Source organism: Populus trichocarpa, chromosome 1, assembly GCF_000002775.5.
Source record: "Populus trichocarpa isolate Nisqually-1 chromosome 1, P.trichocarpa_v4.1, whole genome shotgun sequence".
NCBI lineage: Eukaryota > Viridiplantae > Streptophyta > Magnoliopsida > Malpighiales > Salicaceae > Populus > Populus trichocarpa.
Window position 1 is genome coordinate 42,980,863 of NC_037285.2, and position 19,766 is coordinate 43,000,628.

The 19,766-nt window shown below is 30.9% G+C and overlaps 2 protein-coding genes across 2 annotated transcripts; one reads left to right on the forward strand and one right to left on the reverse strand.

Annotated features, from left to right (window-relative positions):
• Positions 1-6,810: 6,810 nt before the first annotated feature.
• LOC18095620 (beta-glucosidase 18) lies at positions 6,811-10,909 on the reverse strand. The gene is made up of 12 exons (XM_006370240.3): positions 10,743-10,909; positions 10,603-10,669; positions 10,443-10,501; positions 10,268-10,343; positions 10,095-10,169; positions 9,920-10,007; positions 9,351-9,603; positions 9,151-9,266; positions 7,832-8,084; positions 7,650-7,752; positions 7,400-7,505; positions 6,811-7,270 (listed from the first exon to the last, which is right to left on the reverse strand). Exons 1-12 carry the CDS (start codon positions 10,878-10,880, stop codon positions 7,036-7,038), a joined length of 1,569 nt encoding a protein of 522 aa, XP_006370302.2. The 5' UTR covers positions 10,881-10,909; the 3' UTR covers positions 6,811-7,035.
• A 4,372-nt stretch (positions 10,910-15,281) lies between these two features.
• Positions 15,282-19,764, forward strand: LOC18095621 (ABC transporter G family member 9). The gene is made up of 4 exons (XM_006370241.3): positions 15,282-15,732; positions 15,914-16,703; positions 18,562-18,875; positions 18,978-19,764. Exons 1-4 carry the CDS (start codon positions 15,637-15,639, stop codon positions 19,635-19,637), a joined length of 1,860 nt encoding a protein of 619 aa, XP_006370303.3. The 5' UTR covers positions 15,282-15,636; the 3' UTR covers positions 19,638-19,764.
• The last annotated feature ends 2 nt before the right edge of the window (positions 19,765-19,766 follow it).

Genomic DNA, 19,766 nt, shown 5'->3' on the forward strand with positions numbered 1-19,766 from the left:
GATCTTTTTTTTTTTTTCTTGGAGAAGTCCATGATAATCCCACATAAAACAAATCAACACAAATTATAAAGTTTAATTTTTAATAAACTCAATATTAAAAGATAGAATTGAAAAAAGAGCAAAAAAATAACTCCAGTCAACTAAGTTAACCCGCTAAACTCACAATTCGAGTCATGAGATCGAGATAACACAATAAAAAATAAATTAAAATAAATTATGAAGTTAAATTCTCAATCAATATAATGTTGAAAGATGAGATTGAAAAAAAATTAAATTAAAAAAAAAACACAAAAAACAACTCGAGTCAATCAGAGTTAACCTGCCAAACTTATTATCTGAGTCATGAGACAGGGATAAACTTATAGAAAAAAAAATCAAAACTAGTCACGAAGCTTAATTCATATTCAACTTTGTTATAACCCATTTTTGGGTCCCCACACAATAAAAGAAGAATATATATATATATATATATATATATATATATATATATATATATATATATATATATATAGGATGCCGGAGCGCCTAGAAGTTTAGTGGCCACTTGGGGACTTCATTAAATAAACCCAAAATCAAGGACCAAACTGGAAAAGACGTGTAAATAGAGGGATTGAAATTGATCGAATCAGGGACCAAATTGAAAAAAATTGAAGTTTATTGATCAATTGAGGGTCAAAATGCACAAATTCAAAACTAAGGACTAAAGTAAAAAAGGTGGCCAAATTTAGGGCCTACGATTGAAGTTGGCATGGATGCAATTGAATTGATTATTAAAAAAAAAATTGCATTTTGAGGATTTAAATGAACAAAGGATGAATTGAGGACTGATTTGGAAGTTGACGTGTTTTGGTGCCATTTTATTTAAATGAAACGACGTGTTTTTTCCAAAACGACACCATTTCATGTTAAAAAAGAAGAAGAAAAGAGACGAAAGAGGCCGTTTCATGTTAAAAAAAAAGAAGGAAAGAGATGAAAGAGAGAGAGCAAGGAAAGAAGACAGGGAAGTTTGAAACAGGAGGGATTTGAGAGGAAAAGAAACAGGGAACGATGGGAGAAAGAAAACTAGGGGAGTAATGAGAGTTAAACAGAGAGAACCGGGGTAGAAAGAAATGAAAAAGACAGAAAAAAAGAGAAAAAAGAGAGAAAGAAACAGGGCAGAACATGTAATACAAAAGGGGGAAGCCGATTGACAATGAAAGAAGAGAAAGCAAAATGAAACACCGGAAAAAGGGGGGTGGACGGTTGCGTCTCGCCGCTGCTTGGAGCTTCTGTCCGTGAGCCACGACACCGCCGCCCATATTATTCCCGGCCGCCACCACAACCCACCGCCAGTTCCGCTACCAGAGCCCCTTTGTTCCAAGTAACACTCTCCTTCTCCTTGTCGATTTCTTGTTGTTTATTTGCATGCAGAAACATGCGTTGTTCACGTTTCTACAACAAGAAATATAATTAGCCGGTTAATGTGCATAAGCACAATAACCGGCTAATTTTAATTAACTGGTTACTGTGCTCATACACAGTAACCAGTTCATAGTTACTCCGGGCTGAGTCTGACCTTATAGAAATAAGTTTTTTTTTGGGCCGATCTCGTCCTAGTTTTCCCAATGGGCTTGCTGTGGCTCGGTGCCTTTTCTTTCCTTTTAGGCCAGTCATGGCCCAAATCATGTTGGGCTAAGACTCAGCCCATATATCTTGGGCCAGCCGAATCACACCATAAATACATTAATACTAGTTACATGACCCACGCGATACCGCGGGTCAATTTTTTTGCATAAAAATATTAAAAAAACTAAGATCTAAAAGTGTTAGGTTTTTTTACAAAACTATACCCAAGAGTCTTGGGTTTGACTGCAACCTCTGACCCAAGAGTAATATTTATAATATTAATAATAACATTAAACTTGAATGACCCAAGTTTAAGTGGGTCTGACTGCAATACCAAACTTAATAGTCTTGGATGTGGGTCTGGCTGCAAGGTCGTGTCATAAAAGTGTGATAATTAAATAGATTAATTAAAAAGAAAAAAACAAAGAAAAAAAAACTAACATGAAGAAAAAAACTAATGAAGAAAAAGAAAAAAAATCTGAATCAACTGGGTTAACTCGTCAAATTTGAGATCCGTGTCATGAAAGTTTAATAACTAAATAGAAAAAAATTTAATATCAACAAACTAAATAAAAAAAGTTAATTAAAAAAAAAAAGGCATCAACCTTTTCACCGTGGATTGCACTGTGCAGTCCATATTGAAAGGTATAAAAAGAAAAAAAGGAAAAAAAAACTAAAGGCATCAGCTTTTTTTCCACCATGGACTGCATACAATATTAAAAGATGAAATCGGAAGAACAAAACTAATGAGGAAAAAGAAAAACAATATGAATCAACTGGGTTAACCCGCCAAATCAGGTTAACCCGTCAAACCTGAGATTCGTGTCATGAAAATGTGATAACTAAATAGAAAAAAAGATTTAATATTAATGAACTAAATTAAAAAAAAAGATTAATTAAAAAGGAAAAGGCAAAGAGAAAAAAAAAACCTACAGGAAGAAAAAAAACTAATGAAGAAAAAGAAAAAAAAATCTGAATCAACTGGGTTAACCCGTCAAACCAGGTTAACCCGTGTCATGAAAGTCTGATAATTAAACAGAAAAAATTTAATATTAAGAAACTAAATTAAAAAAATAATTAAAAAAGAAAAAAAAAACTAAAGGCATCAGCTTTTTCACTGTGGACTGCACTGTGCAGTCCACAGTGAAAGGCTTAGAAAGGAAAAGGAAAACAAAAAAACAAAGGCATACGTCACGGGTTATTTTTTTTTTCTTGCATAAAAAATATCAAAAAATGCTAAGATCTAAGAGTGTTATATCTTTATGTAAAGATATACCCAAGAGCCTTTGGTCTAGCTGCAACGCTTGACCCAAAAGTAATATTTATAATATTAATAATAATATTAAACTTACATGACTCAAGTTTAATTGAGTCTGGTTGCAACACCGGACCCAAGAGCCTTGGATGTGGGTCTGGCTGCAAGGTTGTGTCATAAAAGTATGATAATTAAATAAATTAATTAAAAAAAAAGAAAAAAAACCAACAGGAAGAAAAAAAACTAATGAAGAAAAAGAAAAAAAATCTGAATCAACTGGGTTAACCCGTCAAACCGTAGATTCGCATCATGAAAGTTTGATAACTAAATAAAAAAAACAATTGACGGGTTAACCCATAATTTACTGGGTTAACATGTCAAGTTCGAGATACGTTTCATGAAAGTCTGATAATTAAATAAAAAGAAATTTAACATTAACAAACTAAACTAAACGAAAAAAAATTAATTAAAAAGAAAAAAAGCAAAAAAAATAAAATTTCGAGTTGACTCATCAAACCAGGTTAACCAGTCAAACTCGGAATCCGTGTCATGAAAGTCTGATAACTAAATAAAAACAAATTTAACATTAACAAACTAAATTAAACAAAAAAATTCATTAAAAGAAAAAAACACAAAGAAAAAAGCAAAAAAAAAAAACTCATAAAGGCATAAAAAACAAAATAAATAAATAAATAAAAACAAAAAAAACAAATTTTGTTTTTTAAAATTTATGTTATAGTAATAATAATAATAATAATAATAATAATAATAATAATAATAATAATAATAATATATAAGTACAATTAAAAGGCGTAGGGAAAGCTATAGTATTTTCCCCAAGCCTTCAGGTTAACCTGTCAAACTCGGAATCCGTGTCATGAAAATCTGATAACTAAATAAAAATAAATTTAAAATTAACAAACTAAATTAAACAAAAAAAAAATCATTAAAAGAAAAAAACATAAAGAAAAAAGCAAAAAAAAAAAACCTATAAAGGCATAAAAAAATAAAAACCAAAAAAACAAAACAAAATTAAAAACGAAAAAAAATGTTATAATATAATACAATATAATAATAATAATAATAATAATTATTATTATTATTATATATAAGTGCAATTAAAAGGCTTGGGGAAAGCTACAGTGCTTTCTCCACGCGTTTTAGAGTATTCTTTAATTATATCATATAATATTATATATTATACATTGTATATATAAAGAAAAAAAACAACCAAAAAATTTTCAAAAATATTTCTAAAAAATTTGTGATTTTCTTGTGTATTTTTCTATCTATTTTGTGTAATATTGATTTGTATTTTTATACCGTAAAGATACAAATTCGGTATTAAAATACTCAGTTTTCGTCAAAATATTGCAAAAAAAATTCTAAAACAAAACCAAAAAAAATATTTTGTTTTCATGCATACAACCAAGTCTCTCAAAGATAAGAAAATCATCATATCGTATTTTCATACAACAAAAAAATAATAAAAATATATGTTTTAGCGTGCATTTTGAATTTAATAACCAGTTTATTAAAGTCATGAGAACCAGGCCAATATTTCAAAAAATACCCAAAAAAATATTTTGTTTTTTTCTTTTAGTATATGGTTTATGAATTTATACGTAAAATATATTCCTGATATTAAAAAGGAAGTTCCTTTTTATTGATGTTAGAACGGTTAGGTTTTTTACCCGATAAGATAAGGACCTCCTTACTAAGGAGAACTTTTTCTTAAACCATAGACGGACCAACAATTAGAAAACACGACAAGACCTTAATTTTTTTTATCAAATAATTGAACAATGCAGCTTATCTTAGGTAGGGTGTATTTGGGGTGCTAATACCTTCTCTTTATGCAACCAGTCCCAGTACCCGATCTTTTAGACCAGTTAGAGTTCCTAGTGACTAAAATATTAGGTGGCGACTCCCTTTCCCACTTTCCACTGATAAAAGGCAAGGAAACCTTGTCACCCCATATGTTTCGATTTTCAGAAACTTATATGAGAGTGGAATATTCCGTGCGACGCCGCACACGTACGACAAACTTAATATTGAATGATAAAATTAAAAAAAAAATTGATTAGAAAAAGGGTAAAAAACTCAAAACAACCGAGTTAATTTGTTAAACTTATGACTTAGGTTTTGAAACTGAGATAACCTAATAAAAAATAAATTATAAAAATTATAAAACTTAATCATTAAATGATAAAATTGAAATTTTTTTTTAATAAATAGTATTTTGTGATTAGGGGTAGAGTAAAATTCTCTTCTCTTCTAATTTTTTTTATTAATTTTTAATTGTTAATGTGTGTATGTATTTATACTTAATTGGAATTTTGAGTTTAATTCTAGTTGTAGTTATTGAATTTGAATGGAGTAAAGAGCTGTGAAGAGAACTGGATCTACCAGATTAGGCCCATCGGCATATGAGACACTTGGGACATCTTCTTATCAGTAATTTCCTTTTACCCCGAAAAAACAATAAAAGTACAAAGGCCCAGACCAGAGAATAGATAAAAGGCCTAAATTAAATGGGCTTTAAGTAAATCCAGCCCAACTACTAGAAGCGGCCAGAAGCCTCTACCGATTTAAGCTGGTCCATAGGCCTAAGCATTATGTAAAGTTGGACACTATTTGCTGCAAGATTCAGCTTGAAAATCGACTCGGTTTATGCTCCCAAATCAGTATGGCTCAGGAAAGCAGGCCTAATCCAGGCCCACGTTCTTCGGGCCCATGGCCTACACTTGCTTGCCCTTTCCTCTTTTGAGGCTAGCTTATGGGATTAGACCTTTGTTTAGGTTTGCAATCACTTTCTTAACAATTTTATAGGAGCATAGTATGTTATAAATTATAAAAAAATTCATATTAATATTCAATAAGAATTAAATAGTCTTTTAATTTTAAATTTTTATATGGTTTTCATGAATTGGTTATTATTTAATTTTTTGTCATATAGCCACATAAAAATAATGAAGACATTATTTACTTTTTTGTTTGAAACTTGCTTTTTACATTGTGATAAGTTTTTGCTTAAAAAAATGCTACTGTTAAAAACAATATGTTTTCATAAAAAAAAATTAATAAGAAAAAGAGTTTTTTTTAACTAGAAATAAAAATTTCTCATTTATTTTAATTATCTTGATTAAAAAACAATATGTTTTCATAATAAAAACAATTGATAAGAAAATGGAGTAAAGTTGCTAGTTTGATTCCATGTGTTATGTTGTGGAATGAAGTATTTTTTTCATTAAATCAAAAAATTTGCTGGCATTGTTAACATTTTTTTATCATTAAAGTTTTTGGTTAACTATAAACTAAAAGGTTGTTTCAGTTTGATAACAAGTTTATATATGCTAATAAATGATAACAAGTTTATTGATTCCAACCAAAAATTAAACCGGGAAGCTAAGATACAAATGTTATTTCTTATATAAAAAAACAGGATGAATAGTTGTTTCAGTTTGAAATTAAATTTTAAAATTTTTAATTAATTTGAATAAATAAAATAAAATTTTATTTTTTCAAATATACACTATGTTGCATTTTGCCAACCCATAATAGATTGTCTTTCTTTTATGTTTCATTTTTTTTTTTTTAATATTTTTTTCATTTCATATTGCCTTACATTTTAATGATCTCAAACATTGTTACATAATTTATCGAGAGTTAATTTTATAAAACTGAATTATAATTATTAAATAAGAAGCAAAATGACCCAATAAAAAATTCTAATAAAACAATAAATTTGAGGGTGTAAAAATAGTTTGACGGATCCAATAAAAAAATGTAAAAAAAATAAATGAAATGTTTCATTTTTCATATAAATGTTTCCGCCCAATGTTTTTTTAATATATAATATAATAATAAAAATAAAAATAGTATGACATCCTTAATTTTTCTATTAATTATTCCTATTTTGAAATGTATTCTTCGTCGACTATGGAATCAATCTCAAAATTTTCAGCAATCTCATTTTCAATAAATATAAATAGTTGACTTTTTTGAACGATGTCAACTATTGGCATAATCATCAACAATCTTACAAATATCAATAACATTTCTTCTGGTAGCCACTCGTAGACAAATATAATAATACATTTTTAGGCTTTTTTCTTGGTCCCTCTTCACCCCTATCCATGCCATTATACTGCTGCTTTTGAAGCTTCTGGTCCTCATATTATGGCATTTGTATTTCTGAATGATCTTATGGTCAAATCTTCTTCATTGTTGTGATTAGAAGAGCCATTTGCAAGGAAATTTTTATACCACTTTGCCGAAAGCTTTGGCACACGTTCAAGTGTCTGGCGATCAACATAATAGAGTCCATATCGCTGGGAGTAGCCATCTATCCATTCGAAGTTATCTACCAAGCTCCACACGAAATATCCACGAACATCTGCTCCATTCCTATGTCAATGTTTCAGGAAAAACATTTTACTTCACACAACTTGTCATTCAATTTATACATGTAATCAAGATGCTCAAGACAAGAAAGAAAACTGTCTGAAAAAAGAAAAAAAAAAGTGACCCTTTCACCTTATTGCTCTAGCCAAAGCAGCAAGATAGGATTTATGGAAGTTTACTCTGTTGGTGTCTTGCAATAACGCCTGAACTTGATCATTTTGTTGCGGGGGAGAAAACCCTATAGTGCCAAAATACACATAATAAAACCAAAACAAATATGAAAATTAGCAACGAACCCATGACAGGAGCAAGATTAAAAGCATTTCACTAACAGAACAGAGTGTTTTTGTACAAAGAAAAATATATAACTGTGATACTTCACCATTTTCAGTCACAAACATAGGCATGTTATTGTATCTCTCTTTCATGTAGTTGACAATCTTCTCCATTCCCTCTGGGACCACAAAGAACCTTGGATTCCCACACTGCAATGATCAAAAAAATTAAAATAGAAGCGGAAAGGGACTGCTAGGAAGATAAATGTTATGAGTAATACTATCATACTCGTCCTCCGATCGGCTCACCATCCCGTTCTCCAGTTGTGTGAACAAAGCCTCGAATAGGGCGATCCCCGCCTGAGGTGCAAGCAGAATGGATGCAATCTTTGGCATATAATGATGTGTAAAAGTTCATACCAATGAAATCTAAGCTTCCTTTTACGTAGCTAGTTTCTTCTGGTGAGAATGTTGGCAGTGCACTTCCAAGATAAAGGCGCATTTCGGCAGGGTAATCCCCAAATACTACAGCATCGAACAGCCTGCATAAGCAAGAAAAAATCAGCTTCTTACGATCCATCTTAATTAGAGTAATGCTATACTGTTGGTTTAGGTTCCTGAACGATCACCTTTAGTCAAACCAATGGGACTCGCAGAGGTCCCTTGCGGGGATCAATCTGAAGCCCGCTAATCTGACTAATTGGATTGATTTCAGAACTTTCTAAAACGATATAAAAATTCTCTACAAACTATTATGGATCAATTCGTAACTCAAACAACATTGCAAACTTGATACAAAAAACAAGAAAAAGGACAAACCATGAAGATACAAAGGTATCATTGGGAATATTAAATTTATTAAACCCAGTCCAGCTCAATGCCCGATCACACAGGTTGGATAAATTTCAAAGCAAATTATTAAACGGTGTGTTTCAAGTTTCTTTTTAATAAAAAATAAGTTCAAACAAAGTTGTTTAACCGAGTCTATATTTGACCAAATCAACTTCTATCCAATTTCTTTAGCTTATATTCAGGTTTAATATCACTACTAATATCTCATATCTCACTGGTGGTTATAAATCATCATGCAAAATAAAAGACAGCAATCTTGTGCACATTACAATGAAGTGATGAACTCTCGCTTTTCATCCACTGGATGGAAATTATTTAGGGATCGCGTGCTAAAAATAAGGTGTTGTTCACAGAAATCCCTAAAATATCTAGGTTGATGGAAAAAAGAAATGATCACTGTGCTGTCAATGGTGTATTCTTTTGTAATTTCAGAGTTATAATAATCAAATACACACCATATGTATATATATCAGTGTTTTATCATATATCATAGATAAAAGATGGTTTTGGACCACCACGCATGTGCTTGTCTACATCATTTCCCATTATGATTGTCAGTTGGGTGGTTTGAAGACAATTGATCATATATGATAGAGTGACAAAGCATAGGCCACGTCTTAAACCTTGCTACCAGTTAGAATAGGAAGAAGGACAGAACATAAAGTTTGACACCCACCCACGTTTTCTGAACATGTCATAGAATTTAATACTTTTCTGCATCTACTTCTCACTTCATTAGTAATCAAGAACATTTACCAGGCATTAGTGAAGGCCAGGGCCCTACTCACAGCTTGCCGATCTAATTCATTGTCTCTTAACGGTTCAAAATATTCTGTAAATCCAACAATCCCTATAGAACCACCTTGTTTCAGCTGCAACAAGAGAAATAATTTTACTAAAAAAATCAAAGCAATGCAGCAGTGCATATTATCCTACAACAGTGCTCATTCTATCACCTGAAAATGTTCACGGTATAGCTTTACTGCCTTGGCATGTCCCAATATCATGTTATGCATAGCAATGAGAGGCTCTATATCAGAATTTCCGGCAGAACAGTTGCCGAAAGGGGGTGAACAGTGAGCTGGAGGGTACCATCCCCTTATATAAGACATGTCCACGAGTAGGTTTGGCTCATTCATGGTTATCCAATTTTTTATTCTATCCCCAAAGCTCTTGAAACAAATTTCAGCAAAATATACAAAGTCTTCCCTACAAGAATATCCAAATTTAGGTATTACAATAACTTAATTGCTTAATGTCCAAATGAACTTGATATAGCATATGTATAACACAAGAACTGTCTCATCCTAAGTATCCAAAATGCATGTATTCAAAAACAGCCCTCAAAATGAAAAAAAATAAAAAAAAAAAAAATAAGTAAGAATTTCAAGGACCAAATCAGAATTTTGATAATAATGGCAAAAAATGAGGAAACCCACCAAAAAGAAGCAAAAGAATACAACAACAAAATTAACAGAACCACTAGCTAAAGCTCAAAATTTTTCACAATGTGAGCATTAATTACTGCATTAGAGGACTGAGCCATCCTCCGTATCTATCCACGAGCTCTTGTGGGATGTCGTGATGGTGTATCGTCACAAATGGTTCCAATCCTGCATTTTATTATAAAAAATTGCAATGACTTAGTATCAATTTTCTTTAAATATCCAAAAATCTAAACAATAAAAGAACAAAATTACCCCTCTCCAATAGATTGTCTATAAGTTTGTTATAGAACATGATTCCTCTTGGATTAACTTGACCGAACTTTCCTCCTATTACAGCCCCATAAACATCACTAATCATCATATATTTCCAAATTCAAATCAAATCATACTCGAATTCATTGAAATATGATTGCAGATACACATACTTGGCAGAATTCTAGTCCATGATATAGAGAACCTATATGCATTAGTTCCAAGTGAACACATTAACTCAATATCTTCCTGTCCACAAAATTAGAAAAAAAAAAAAAGGTATCCACTTTGAGATTCAAGATGTTTGATTTGAAAAACAGGCAAGGCAAACGAAAGTCAAACTAATACCAAGAAACGATAATAATGGTTGTCTGCTATATCTCCATTGTCATTGTTCTTTATGTTTCCTGCAAATGTTTGATAATCAAATTGACATAGTTAACAACCCAATTTGTGTCCTTATATACAAACTGGCATATGTTGAATTAAAGTTTTAATATTTGATTACCTGGGATATGACTAAAAACATCCCAGTTGTTGAGACCCTTACCATCTTCAATATAAGCTCCTTCAACCTGGAACATAAAATGAAATTGAAAGTTGAAGCTTTTAAGGTGATTTTGCAGAGAAAGATCAGTGAACGCTTACCTGATATGAAGAAGTGCTTGTTCCGAAGAAGAAACCATCCGGGAAATGAGATCTTTTAACATCTTGTCCATCATCATTTAAACTTTGAGCAAGAGATGGATTTTTTAGAAGGAGAAGAAAGGACAGGAACAGAAACATAGTGTTTCGGTTTCTGAAAGCACTATAGATAAAACGAGTCCTGATAAATACCTCGTCTTTCGAGTTTTTTTTTTTTTTTAGTAGGAAAATAAATTTTTGTTTTTTAAGAAATAGGGTGCATAAAAATTAGTTGAAAAAAATAGTACATTTTGAATTGTTAAGAGTTTAGTTGTTTTTGTATTTTAAAAGAGTTTTTTAAAAAATTTAAAACTTTTTAATTTTTTCTTTCTTCACTTCAATTTTTTTTTTCAGATTGTTTTGATATGTTAATATTAAAAATAAATTTTTAAAAAATAAAAAAATATTATTTCAATATATTTCTAAGCAAAAAACACTTTAAAAATCAATAATTATCACAATATCAAACGGGCTCTTAGTTGGATAACGAACCTAAATATTTGTTATTTTACCATAGTTATAAAACCTGAACTAGCCTAGAGAAATGACCGGGACTCAATCGACCCGAGACCTAGTTGATCCAAGTTAAAGGAAAAATAAGGCAAGCGCGCAGTTAACCCAGTCAAAACCCACCATTGCAAACCAATCCAATTCCATTCAATCACCTTGTTATCTTTCCTTCATTCCTCGTCAATCCATAATTTCCTTTCTCTTTAACCACCTTCTCAATACATTTTTATATTATCTATATCTCTAGCTTATGGTTGATAGAGAAAAAAAAAAGATGAAAGATTGAAAACAAAGAAGATGATGATGATGATGATGATGATGATGAGAGATTGGAATAATAACAAAAAAGAAAAGATTTTGAGCATAATAATAATTATGACCATGAAATTGCTTCTTCTTTGGGTGAAGGTTGCGGTGTTTAGTTTAGGAGTGGTGATTGTAGAAAAGGAAGTGGTGGCTAGGGATATTAGTTTGTCTAGGGTTTTTTTTTTCTTTTATATAGAAAATTATGGGCTTTAAAAGAGGGGTTTTAGTTTGTTTGAGAAAGACTTAGAGAATTATAGGCTTTGATGTTTTTTTTTAAAAAAAATTAGGTCGATCCAGGTTGACTCTTTCAACCCATGACCCGATTCTTGTCCCGAATCAAGTTTTTATAATTATGCATTTTACTAGATAATGGTGACTTGACTATTAATGTTACCTAATTGACACTATATTTGCTTATGGAATTTTACTTGTTTATTAAGGATTGAATAAAACTATGACAAAACGTTATTCATTATTTTTAGAATACTAGTTGACATTATCTAGAGCATTTATTAGTTTCTATTTAGTGAGAAAATTTTATAGTGTTTCGAGAGTAATTAATGACATCCTATTAGTTATTCAATAAAATTTACTTTACATCATATTTAGAACCCTCTTAATTGAATTCAATTAAGAGGTTTTAATGAAATTTCATGTTTAAGACCCTCTTTAAGTGTTAAGAATTGAATTCTAAATGGAATTCAATCTTTAAAAATGTTATAAAAGTAAATAAAATGTTTAACCCCTCTGATTTACAATTCCAAAGAGAAGAAATTTAATATTAAAACTTAAAATATGATCTCAACAATGCTGGAAAATAACCCTTGGTTTTAGACATAATGTTAAATTGAGTCTCTAAATTTTCAATGCTTTTAAGCAATAAAATCAATTTTTATTTTGTAAAGTTGAACATTAATTAAATGTTAGGAAATTTCTTAACACCTTGATATCCTCGTAGCAAGCTAGCCAAAATAACTTCTTAAGCTTAAATATGAAATAACACATTGTAAAAGGATAAAATAAAAAAAATATTTTGATGACTAGAAAAAAAAACACAACATTGTTGAGGTGATCAATGTCATGTGAGGGTTACCTAGTCATCTTACCCGTGCGCTATTGTGTTGATTTTTTTAATTAAAATAAATATTCATTGGAAAGAAAAATATTTAAAGTTTGGAGAAAAAATATATTCCTATCATAAAAAAAAACTCTTATTTCTTATTCATGCATTTCATTTGAAAAAATATGTAATTTTTTTTCTCGCAACTTAGTTTTTTTTTTTAATAAAAACTTAAGGCAATTAAAAAAAATATTTGAAAGAATTTAAATGATTTAAATTAAGGAGAAAATAGTATTCATTTAATCAAAATGTCAATCCTTATTCATGTATCTTTTTTTTTGCGCCAAAAACATGTTTTTTTTTATCACAAGCATGATTTTTTAAAATAAAAAGAAAATCATGAACTAAAAAAATTCTCAATAAAACAAACATGCTTTTACAATTTTAACGTGAATATATGAAAAAAAAAATAAAAGAATAACTAATATGAGAAAACAATATTAAAAAATTTATAATAGAAAATAACAAAATAGATACTTTATTTTTGTGTTTGTTGATTATTCATGAGCAATTTTTTAAATAAACATTATGCATATAAAGTTCTTATATAATTATTTTTAAAATAATTATTAATATTATCATAAAAAGCATCCAATCTTATTTGAATATTATGACCTAACTTGATATTTTTTAAATATCATTTTAATAATTATATTGAGAGAGAATTTCATTATAAATTATAAAAAAAATAAATAGAAAAGGGTAAAGGGCCAAAAGAATAAGGCAATTTGGCGTGCCTAGCCTTTTAAAATAAAACTTAAGCACTCTTGGATATGGAAGAAAAGCCCAAACATATCTGACCTATCAGAAAAAACCCAAGTATGCATGTTTTTTTTTTAAAAAAAAAAACTTACATGGATAACACTTTAATCTTTTTTTTCAATGAATGGATGACTATGTTTGGGTATTTTGGGCTAAAAACACATTATATGAACCTCAATAACTATGTTTTCAACCTTAAAATTATCATTCAATCAATTCAAAATCTAAAAATTAATATTGAATCAAAACAAACTTGGAAGATTCTGATATATTTTTTCTGGCGTAATTAAAGGTTCATATAACCTCCATCAAACTTTTTTTTTTAAATGAACTCATTGACAACAAGATCAACTTCTTTTATAGTTAGAATATAATCCATCAAAACCTGTCTTTATTGTATCCCTTTTAAGCTACTTTCTCTCTCTCTCTCTCTCTTTTTTTAACTTTCTCTCCCAAAGTCTTAAGACTTAAATATCAACACCAAAAACTATAGGGATCCAAAGGTAAAAATAAAAAAGTACATTGACCAAAGTTTACTTATCCATGCCTTAAGAACAATAAAATTTGCACTGCCGAGGAAGAATAATGCTTTTTACATTGATAGTAAGATAAGCTAAATCAATATAACCTAAAACAATATCAGTTTTTTTTTTATATAATTAATAAAAAAACTAAAAGAGAAAGAGTTTTTACTATACCTCTACTCACAAAACACTATTTATTGGAAAAATGTTTTGTTTTTTTCCCCTATTTGACTGGTTTTCAATCAATGTTTTTTTAAAAGAAAATTGAATCATTTAATATTAGATTTATTTTTTTTATTAGGTTATTTCACTCTCATAATACAGATCTCGGGTTTAGCGAGTTAACACGGTTGACTCAAGTTTTTTTTTTAATTAAATATTTTTCAATTCCATCATTTAATATTGAGTTGATTAGAAATTAGGCTTCATGCTTTTTTATTTACTTTCTATTAGGTTATTCTGGCCTCATGACATGATAATAGTGCTTAACAGATTAATCCGAATTTACTCGGGTTGTTTTTTTGTTGTTCGTTTTCTAATTGATTTTTTTTTTCATTTTCATCATTCAACGTTAGTTCAGTTGAAAATTGAACTTCATAATATATTTTGATTTGTTTTTTATGGGTATATCTTGGTCTCATGATCAGGTACTCGATTTTTGGCATTTTAACCCCGGTTAAATTTGATTGTGTTTTCAATTTTTTTCTAAGAGATTATCTCAGTCTCATGACCCGAGTTATAAATCTTTCAACATTGAATTTGATTTTTATTCGGTTTTTCTTGTCTCATAGCTCAGGTCTTGGGTTTGGGGTTAATCCAATTGACTCAATTGTTTTTCTTTTTTAATTGACTCCCTCCCTAATTTTATCAATTAATATTATATTTGATTGAAAATAAAATTTAATGATTTGACAATTAATAATGTCAAGAAACACTACTATTAATGATATGAATAAACTTCCTAATTTTGTTTGGTTTTCTTATCTGATCATGATCACAAACCCTACCAATAAGATCAAAATTGACAAATTTCAATGTTATAGGCAAAATCACATAAATAAATATATAGAATATAAAGAAATAAAAAAAATTAGATATACAAAAGAAGCACCATATGACAGAATTCTTTTCCCATAACTTCCCAACTTACTAGATTGGGACTTGAAAGAAAAAAAAAGTCTAGCTAGGTAGCTGAGACAAATACTATAGATAGTAATGGTATCGTGATATAATATAACAGAAAAGGAGATAGAAATGCTCTAAATACGGGTATAATTAAACTTGTAAAACTTTTGGTAAAGCAAACCCAGCAAAAGCCAAAGTAAGCAGTTCAACAAGTTAACATTCCTCATCTTGAAAAGCCAAGCATCTCTCCCTTTGTTTCAGTTAACCCTGCTCGTCTTCTTCACTTCTCTCGCATGAACCCTATTCTAGCCTCCTCTTCTCTCTTCTCCTTTTTTGTTCCCTACTTTTGTGTCACATACAATACGTGCTTCTACTTTTTTTTTTTTTGGAACAATCGTGCTTCTACTTGACATATAAGAATAACAACAGTTGACTGAAACAAAGGAGCTGGACGTTAATCTCTGTCATTTGTTTTTAGATTGAAAGAGAAATCATAGATTGAGGTACCAACATGGAAGAAGAGATGGCTGACATAGAGGCACAAAATGAGAAACAACCAGAAGTTGCAGCCATTTTCAAGAAAGCCAATAGTGCTATTGCTTTGAAGGTAGGACTGATATATAAGAATTTAAACTTTTTTCTTTCTTTCCATTAGTTTAGTGCCATTTTTATTTTGATATAAATGGCTTGATTACATGATGGTTTCATTGCATGTTTTCTGGTTCATTTTTTTTATCTGTTTCTTGCATTTTTAAGGTACGTAATCTTGGTTTTGATTAAATGCACAGTTTGAGGATGTAGTCTACAAGATCAAATTCACGAAATCAGGTTTTTGTGGAAAGATTACCAAAACAGAAGAAAAAATTATCTTGAAGGGAGTCACAGGCAAGGTTCTACCTGGTGAAATGTTAGCCATGTTAGGTCCATCAGGCAGTTCCAAAACAACTCTATTAACTGCATTAGGAGGCAAACTTGGAGGACTACTTGATGGGAACATAACCTATAATGGAAAGAGCTTCTCCAACTCAATGAAAAGGAACATGGGATTTGTTACTCAAGATGATGTTCTTTACCCTCATTTAACAGTGGCAGAAACATTGGTTTTCACTGCCCTTCTTAGGTTAGAAAATACTTTTACTAAAGAAGAGAAGATCATGCATGCAGAATCTGTAATCACTCAACTAGGTTTGACCAAGTGCAAGAATAGCATCATTGGGGGACAATTTTTGAGAGGGCTTTCTGGGGGTGAAAGAAAGAGGGTTAGCATAGGCCAAGAAATGCTCATAAACCCTAGCCTTCTTTTGTTGGATGAGCCAACATCAGGTCTTGATTCGACAACAGCTCAGAGAATTGTGTCAACGTTGCGGGAACTTGCAAAAGGAGGAAGAACAATTGTAATGACCATCCATCAACCTTCAAGTAGGTTGTTTTACTTGTTTGACAAGGTTTTGTTGTTATCAGAAGGCAACCCATTGTACTTTGGGGAGAGATCACAAGTCATGGATTACTTTTCCAGCATTGGATATGCTCCAGCAGTTCCCATGAATCCTGCCGATTTCCTTTTGGATCTTGCAAATGGTATGTTTAATCATACTAATCTTTATTTTAATCTTTACTTAAAGAAACTACTTGAGGTATACTATATTCAGGAATTTTACATATTTACTTTGCTAGTGGTGATACTTTGCTTCTACACTTCCTGAAAAAGTTTTGCATGCATGCGTTGTTAGTGGTTGTTAATTTTAGTACTTTACGTGTCTGTGATTCGAGTTGGTAAGAGGCTTACTAAAATAGTTAATTAGCTGATTGTGTATAGCATTGAGCTTTGCCTGATTTACTTTCTTGCACGTATTTCAGTTTCCAGATAGACAATTACTTAGTACTTGTTTTAGCTGATACTGTTTTCTAACTAGCAATGTGATTAGCTGATTTCGTGTACGTATTTAAGTTTCCTCAAGATGATTTTAGCATTCCCCAAATAGATATAGCACCCACTTTCTTTCTTTTCAAAAGCAAAGTGTGGATATCCTCAAAAAAAGGAAAGAAAGACAGAAACAATTAATGACTGAAATGCGAATTGAATGAACTGAATCCTCTCTTGTTTTCTTTCTTTTTATTAGCAATGAGGTAATTTTTAATTACACTCGGCGGCAAGTTTGATAAGAAAATGTTCCCGTGCAGTGTGTAGAGATTTGTGGAAAAATTACTGGTAGAATCGAAGTCATGTCCAAACTCGTTAAGTATATGGGAGATTGTCGAACAAACCAAGGAAATGTTTCCGAACTCATGCAATTTAATTCGGTGGAATTAATGCTTTTAATCTTATAAATCAAATGCAATTAGAAGGTTTTAATAAAATCTCATATTTGTAACTGTTTTTTAAGAATTAAAAATTAAATTCTAAATAAAATTTAATGTTTAAAAATACTACAAGATATCCATTTAGCTTTTAAAAAAAAATTAAAGATTTTTGAAAAAATAAAATGAAAGTAATAAGAATAATATAGGAAATAAATAAAAAATTAAATTTTATCTTCTCTAAATATATAAATTCAATTTATCTATCATATCGATAATTCAAATCAAACAATTTATTTACAAACAAAATGTATGTTTCTACTTTGTTAATCGGTCTCTACGGCATTAAGTAACTGTCGATGCAATAAATACTTGTAATTAATTCACTTTCTACAAGTTTCCTTTGCGGTTCCCAATTTCCTGCGTTCACAGGATTCTATATAGCAGTATATTATTTGAATGTTCGGAACTCGATGAAAATTATATTTTTAATTTTTTTAATTTTTTTTTATGTTTTTAGATTATTTTTATATATAAAAATAATTTTAAAAAATAAAAAATATATATTATTTTAATATATTTTTAAATAAAAAATACTTTAAACCACTTGTATAGTATAGAAGAATCCTTCAGTTCATCCGTAGTAAACTTCATTTCTCAAACGTATCAAATTAGCACCACAATTTGTCGCGCATGCATGTCTCCCATTTCTCTAGGGACTTCCATAGAGTTAATTCCAATCGCTGAAAACCTTATTAATTCTCCGGACCGATTTTAATTTGTCGGTCCTCTTAGATTAATCCCTTTTCCAATTAAATTAAAAGTGATTTTTTTATATCAAATTAAAATTGAATTTTAAATAAGAGCTTTGGGACGGCTAAACAAAAAGACGAATTGAGAATTAATTGAGACAGAAAGAGTAGACTTTAAACAGTAGAAATTGAATAGTTGATCATCATACGTACGAATTACAAGCACAAGCATTCAACTTCAATGGACCTTCTCTGTTAGACTAGAAGAATGCTTAAATATTCTATTTTGGCATTGCTCTTAGACTGGCCTGAGTGGCTAATTATTACAAATCAGTAAAACGATCAATGAGGACCTTGTGTTCTTGTGCTGCATATGTTGTACGTAGGTGTATCTTCAAATAGTGAGGTTCCTGGCACTGTTAAGCAGAATCTAGTTTCAGCCTACAAGAGCAATCTTGCAAACAAGTTGAAGTCAGAGGTTTATGAAATTGATAACCCGTCTCAAGATGGATTAAATGATAAGCAAGTCTCACGGTGGGCCATAACCTGGTGGCAAGAGTTTTCTGTATTGTTGATAAGAGGAGTGAAAGAAAGGAAGTATGACTCCTTCTCTGGCCACAAGATTGGCCAGGTCTTGGTAGTAGCCATCCTCTCAGGGCTCATGTGGTGGCAATCTGATGTATCCCATATACAAGATCAGGTAACATTTCGCAACAATTCATCATTTTCTGAAAGCAAGTTCGTCAACTGAAAGGTTAGTTTTTAAACTGTATCTATAATCTTAACTTTGAATACAATGCAGATGGGGCTCCTCTTCTTTTACTCAGGATTTTGGGGCATCTTCCCTTTATTCCAAGCTATTTTCACTTTCCCCCAAGAACGCCGAATGCTCGAAAAGGAGCGATCTTCCGGCATGTATCGACTCTCATCATACTTCATGTCAAGGATTGTCAGTGACCTCCCAATGGAGCTAGTCCTTCCTACTATATTTTTAACTATAACCTACTGGATGGCAGGGCTGAAAGGCAGTCCTGGAAACTTCTTTCTCACACTGTTTGTTCTCTTGTATTCTGTGTTAGTAGCAGGAGGTCTAGGACTGGCTATTGGTGCTCTGGTGTTGAACCAAAGATCTGCTACCATAACGGGATCAGTAATCATGCTATCGTTCCTGCTCGCTGGTGGATACTATGTTACACATGTCCCTGCCTTCATTAGCTGGGTGAAGTACATCTCCATTAGTCAATACACATACAAGCTGTTGCTGGGGTCCCAATACAAGCCTAGTGACACCTATACCTGTGGTGGTGCGGGAGGAGTTTGTTTAGTTGGAGATTATCCTGCAATAAAAAAAGTGGGGCTTGATGACCAAGTTCTTGGTGCCGTAGCATTAGGGATTATGCTTGTGGGTTATCGCCTAATCGCTTATCTTGCTCTCATGAGGATTGGAGTGGCTAAAAGGTAGAGCGAATGTTTTCCTTTTGTTTAGTTTTATGTCAGAACATTGCTGTAAGGTTGGCCATAAAATCGAAAAACCAAAGAGGATGTTTCATATGAGTTAAGAAACATTTCCTCTTCACTTCAATGCATAATA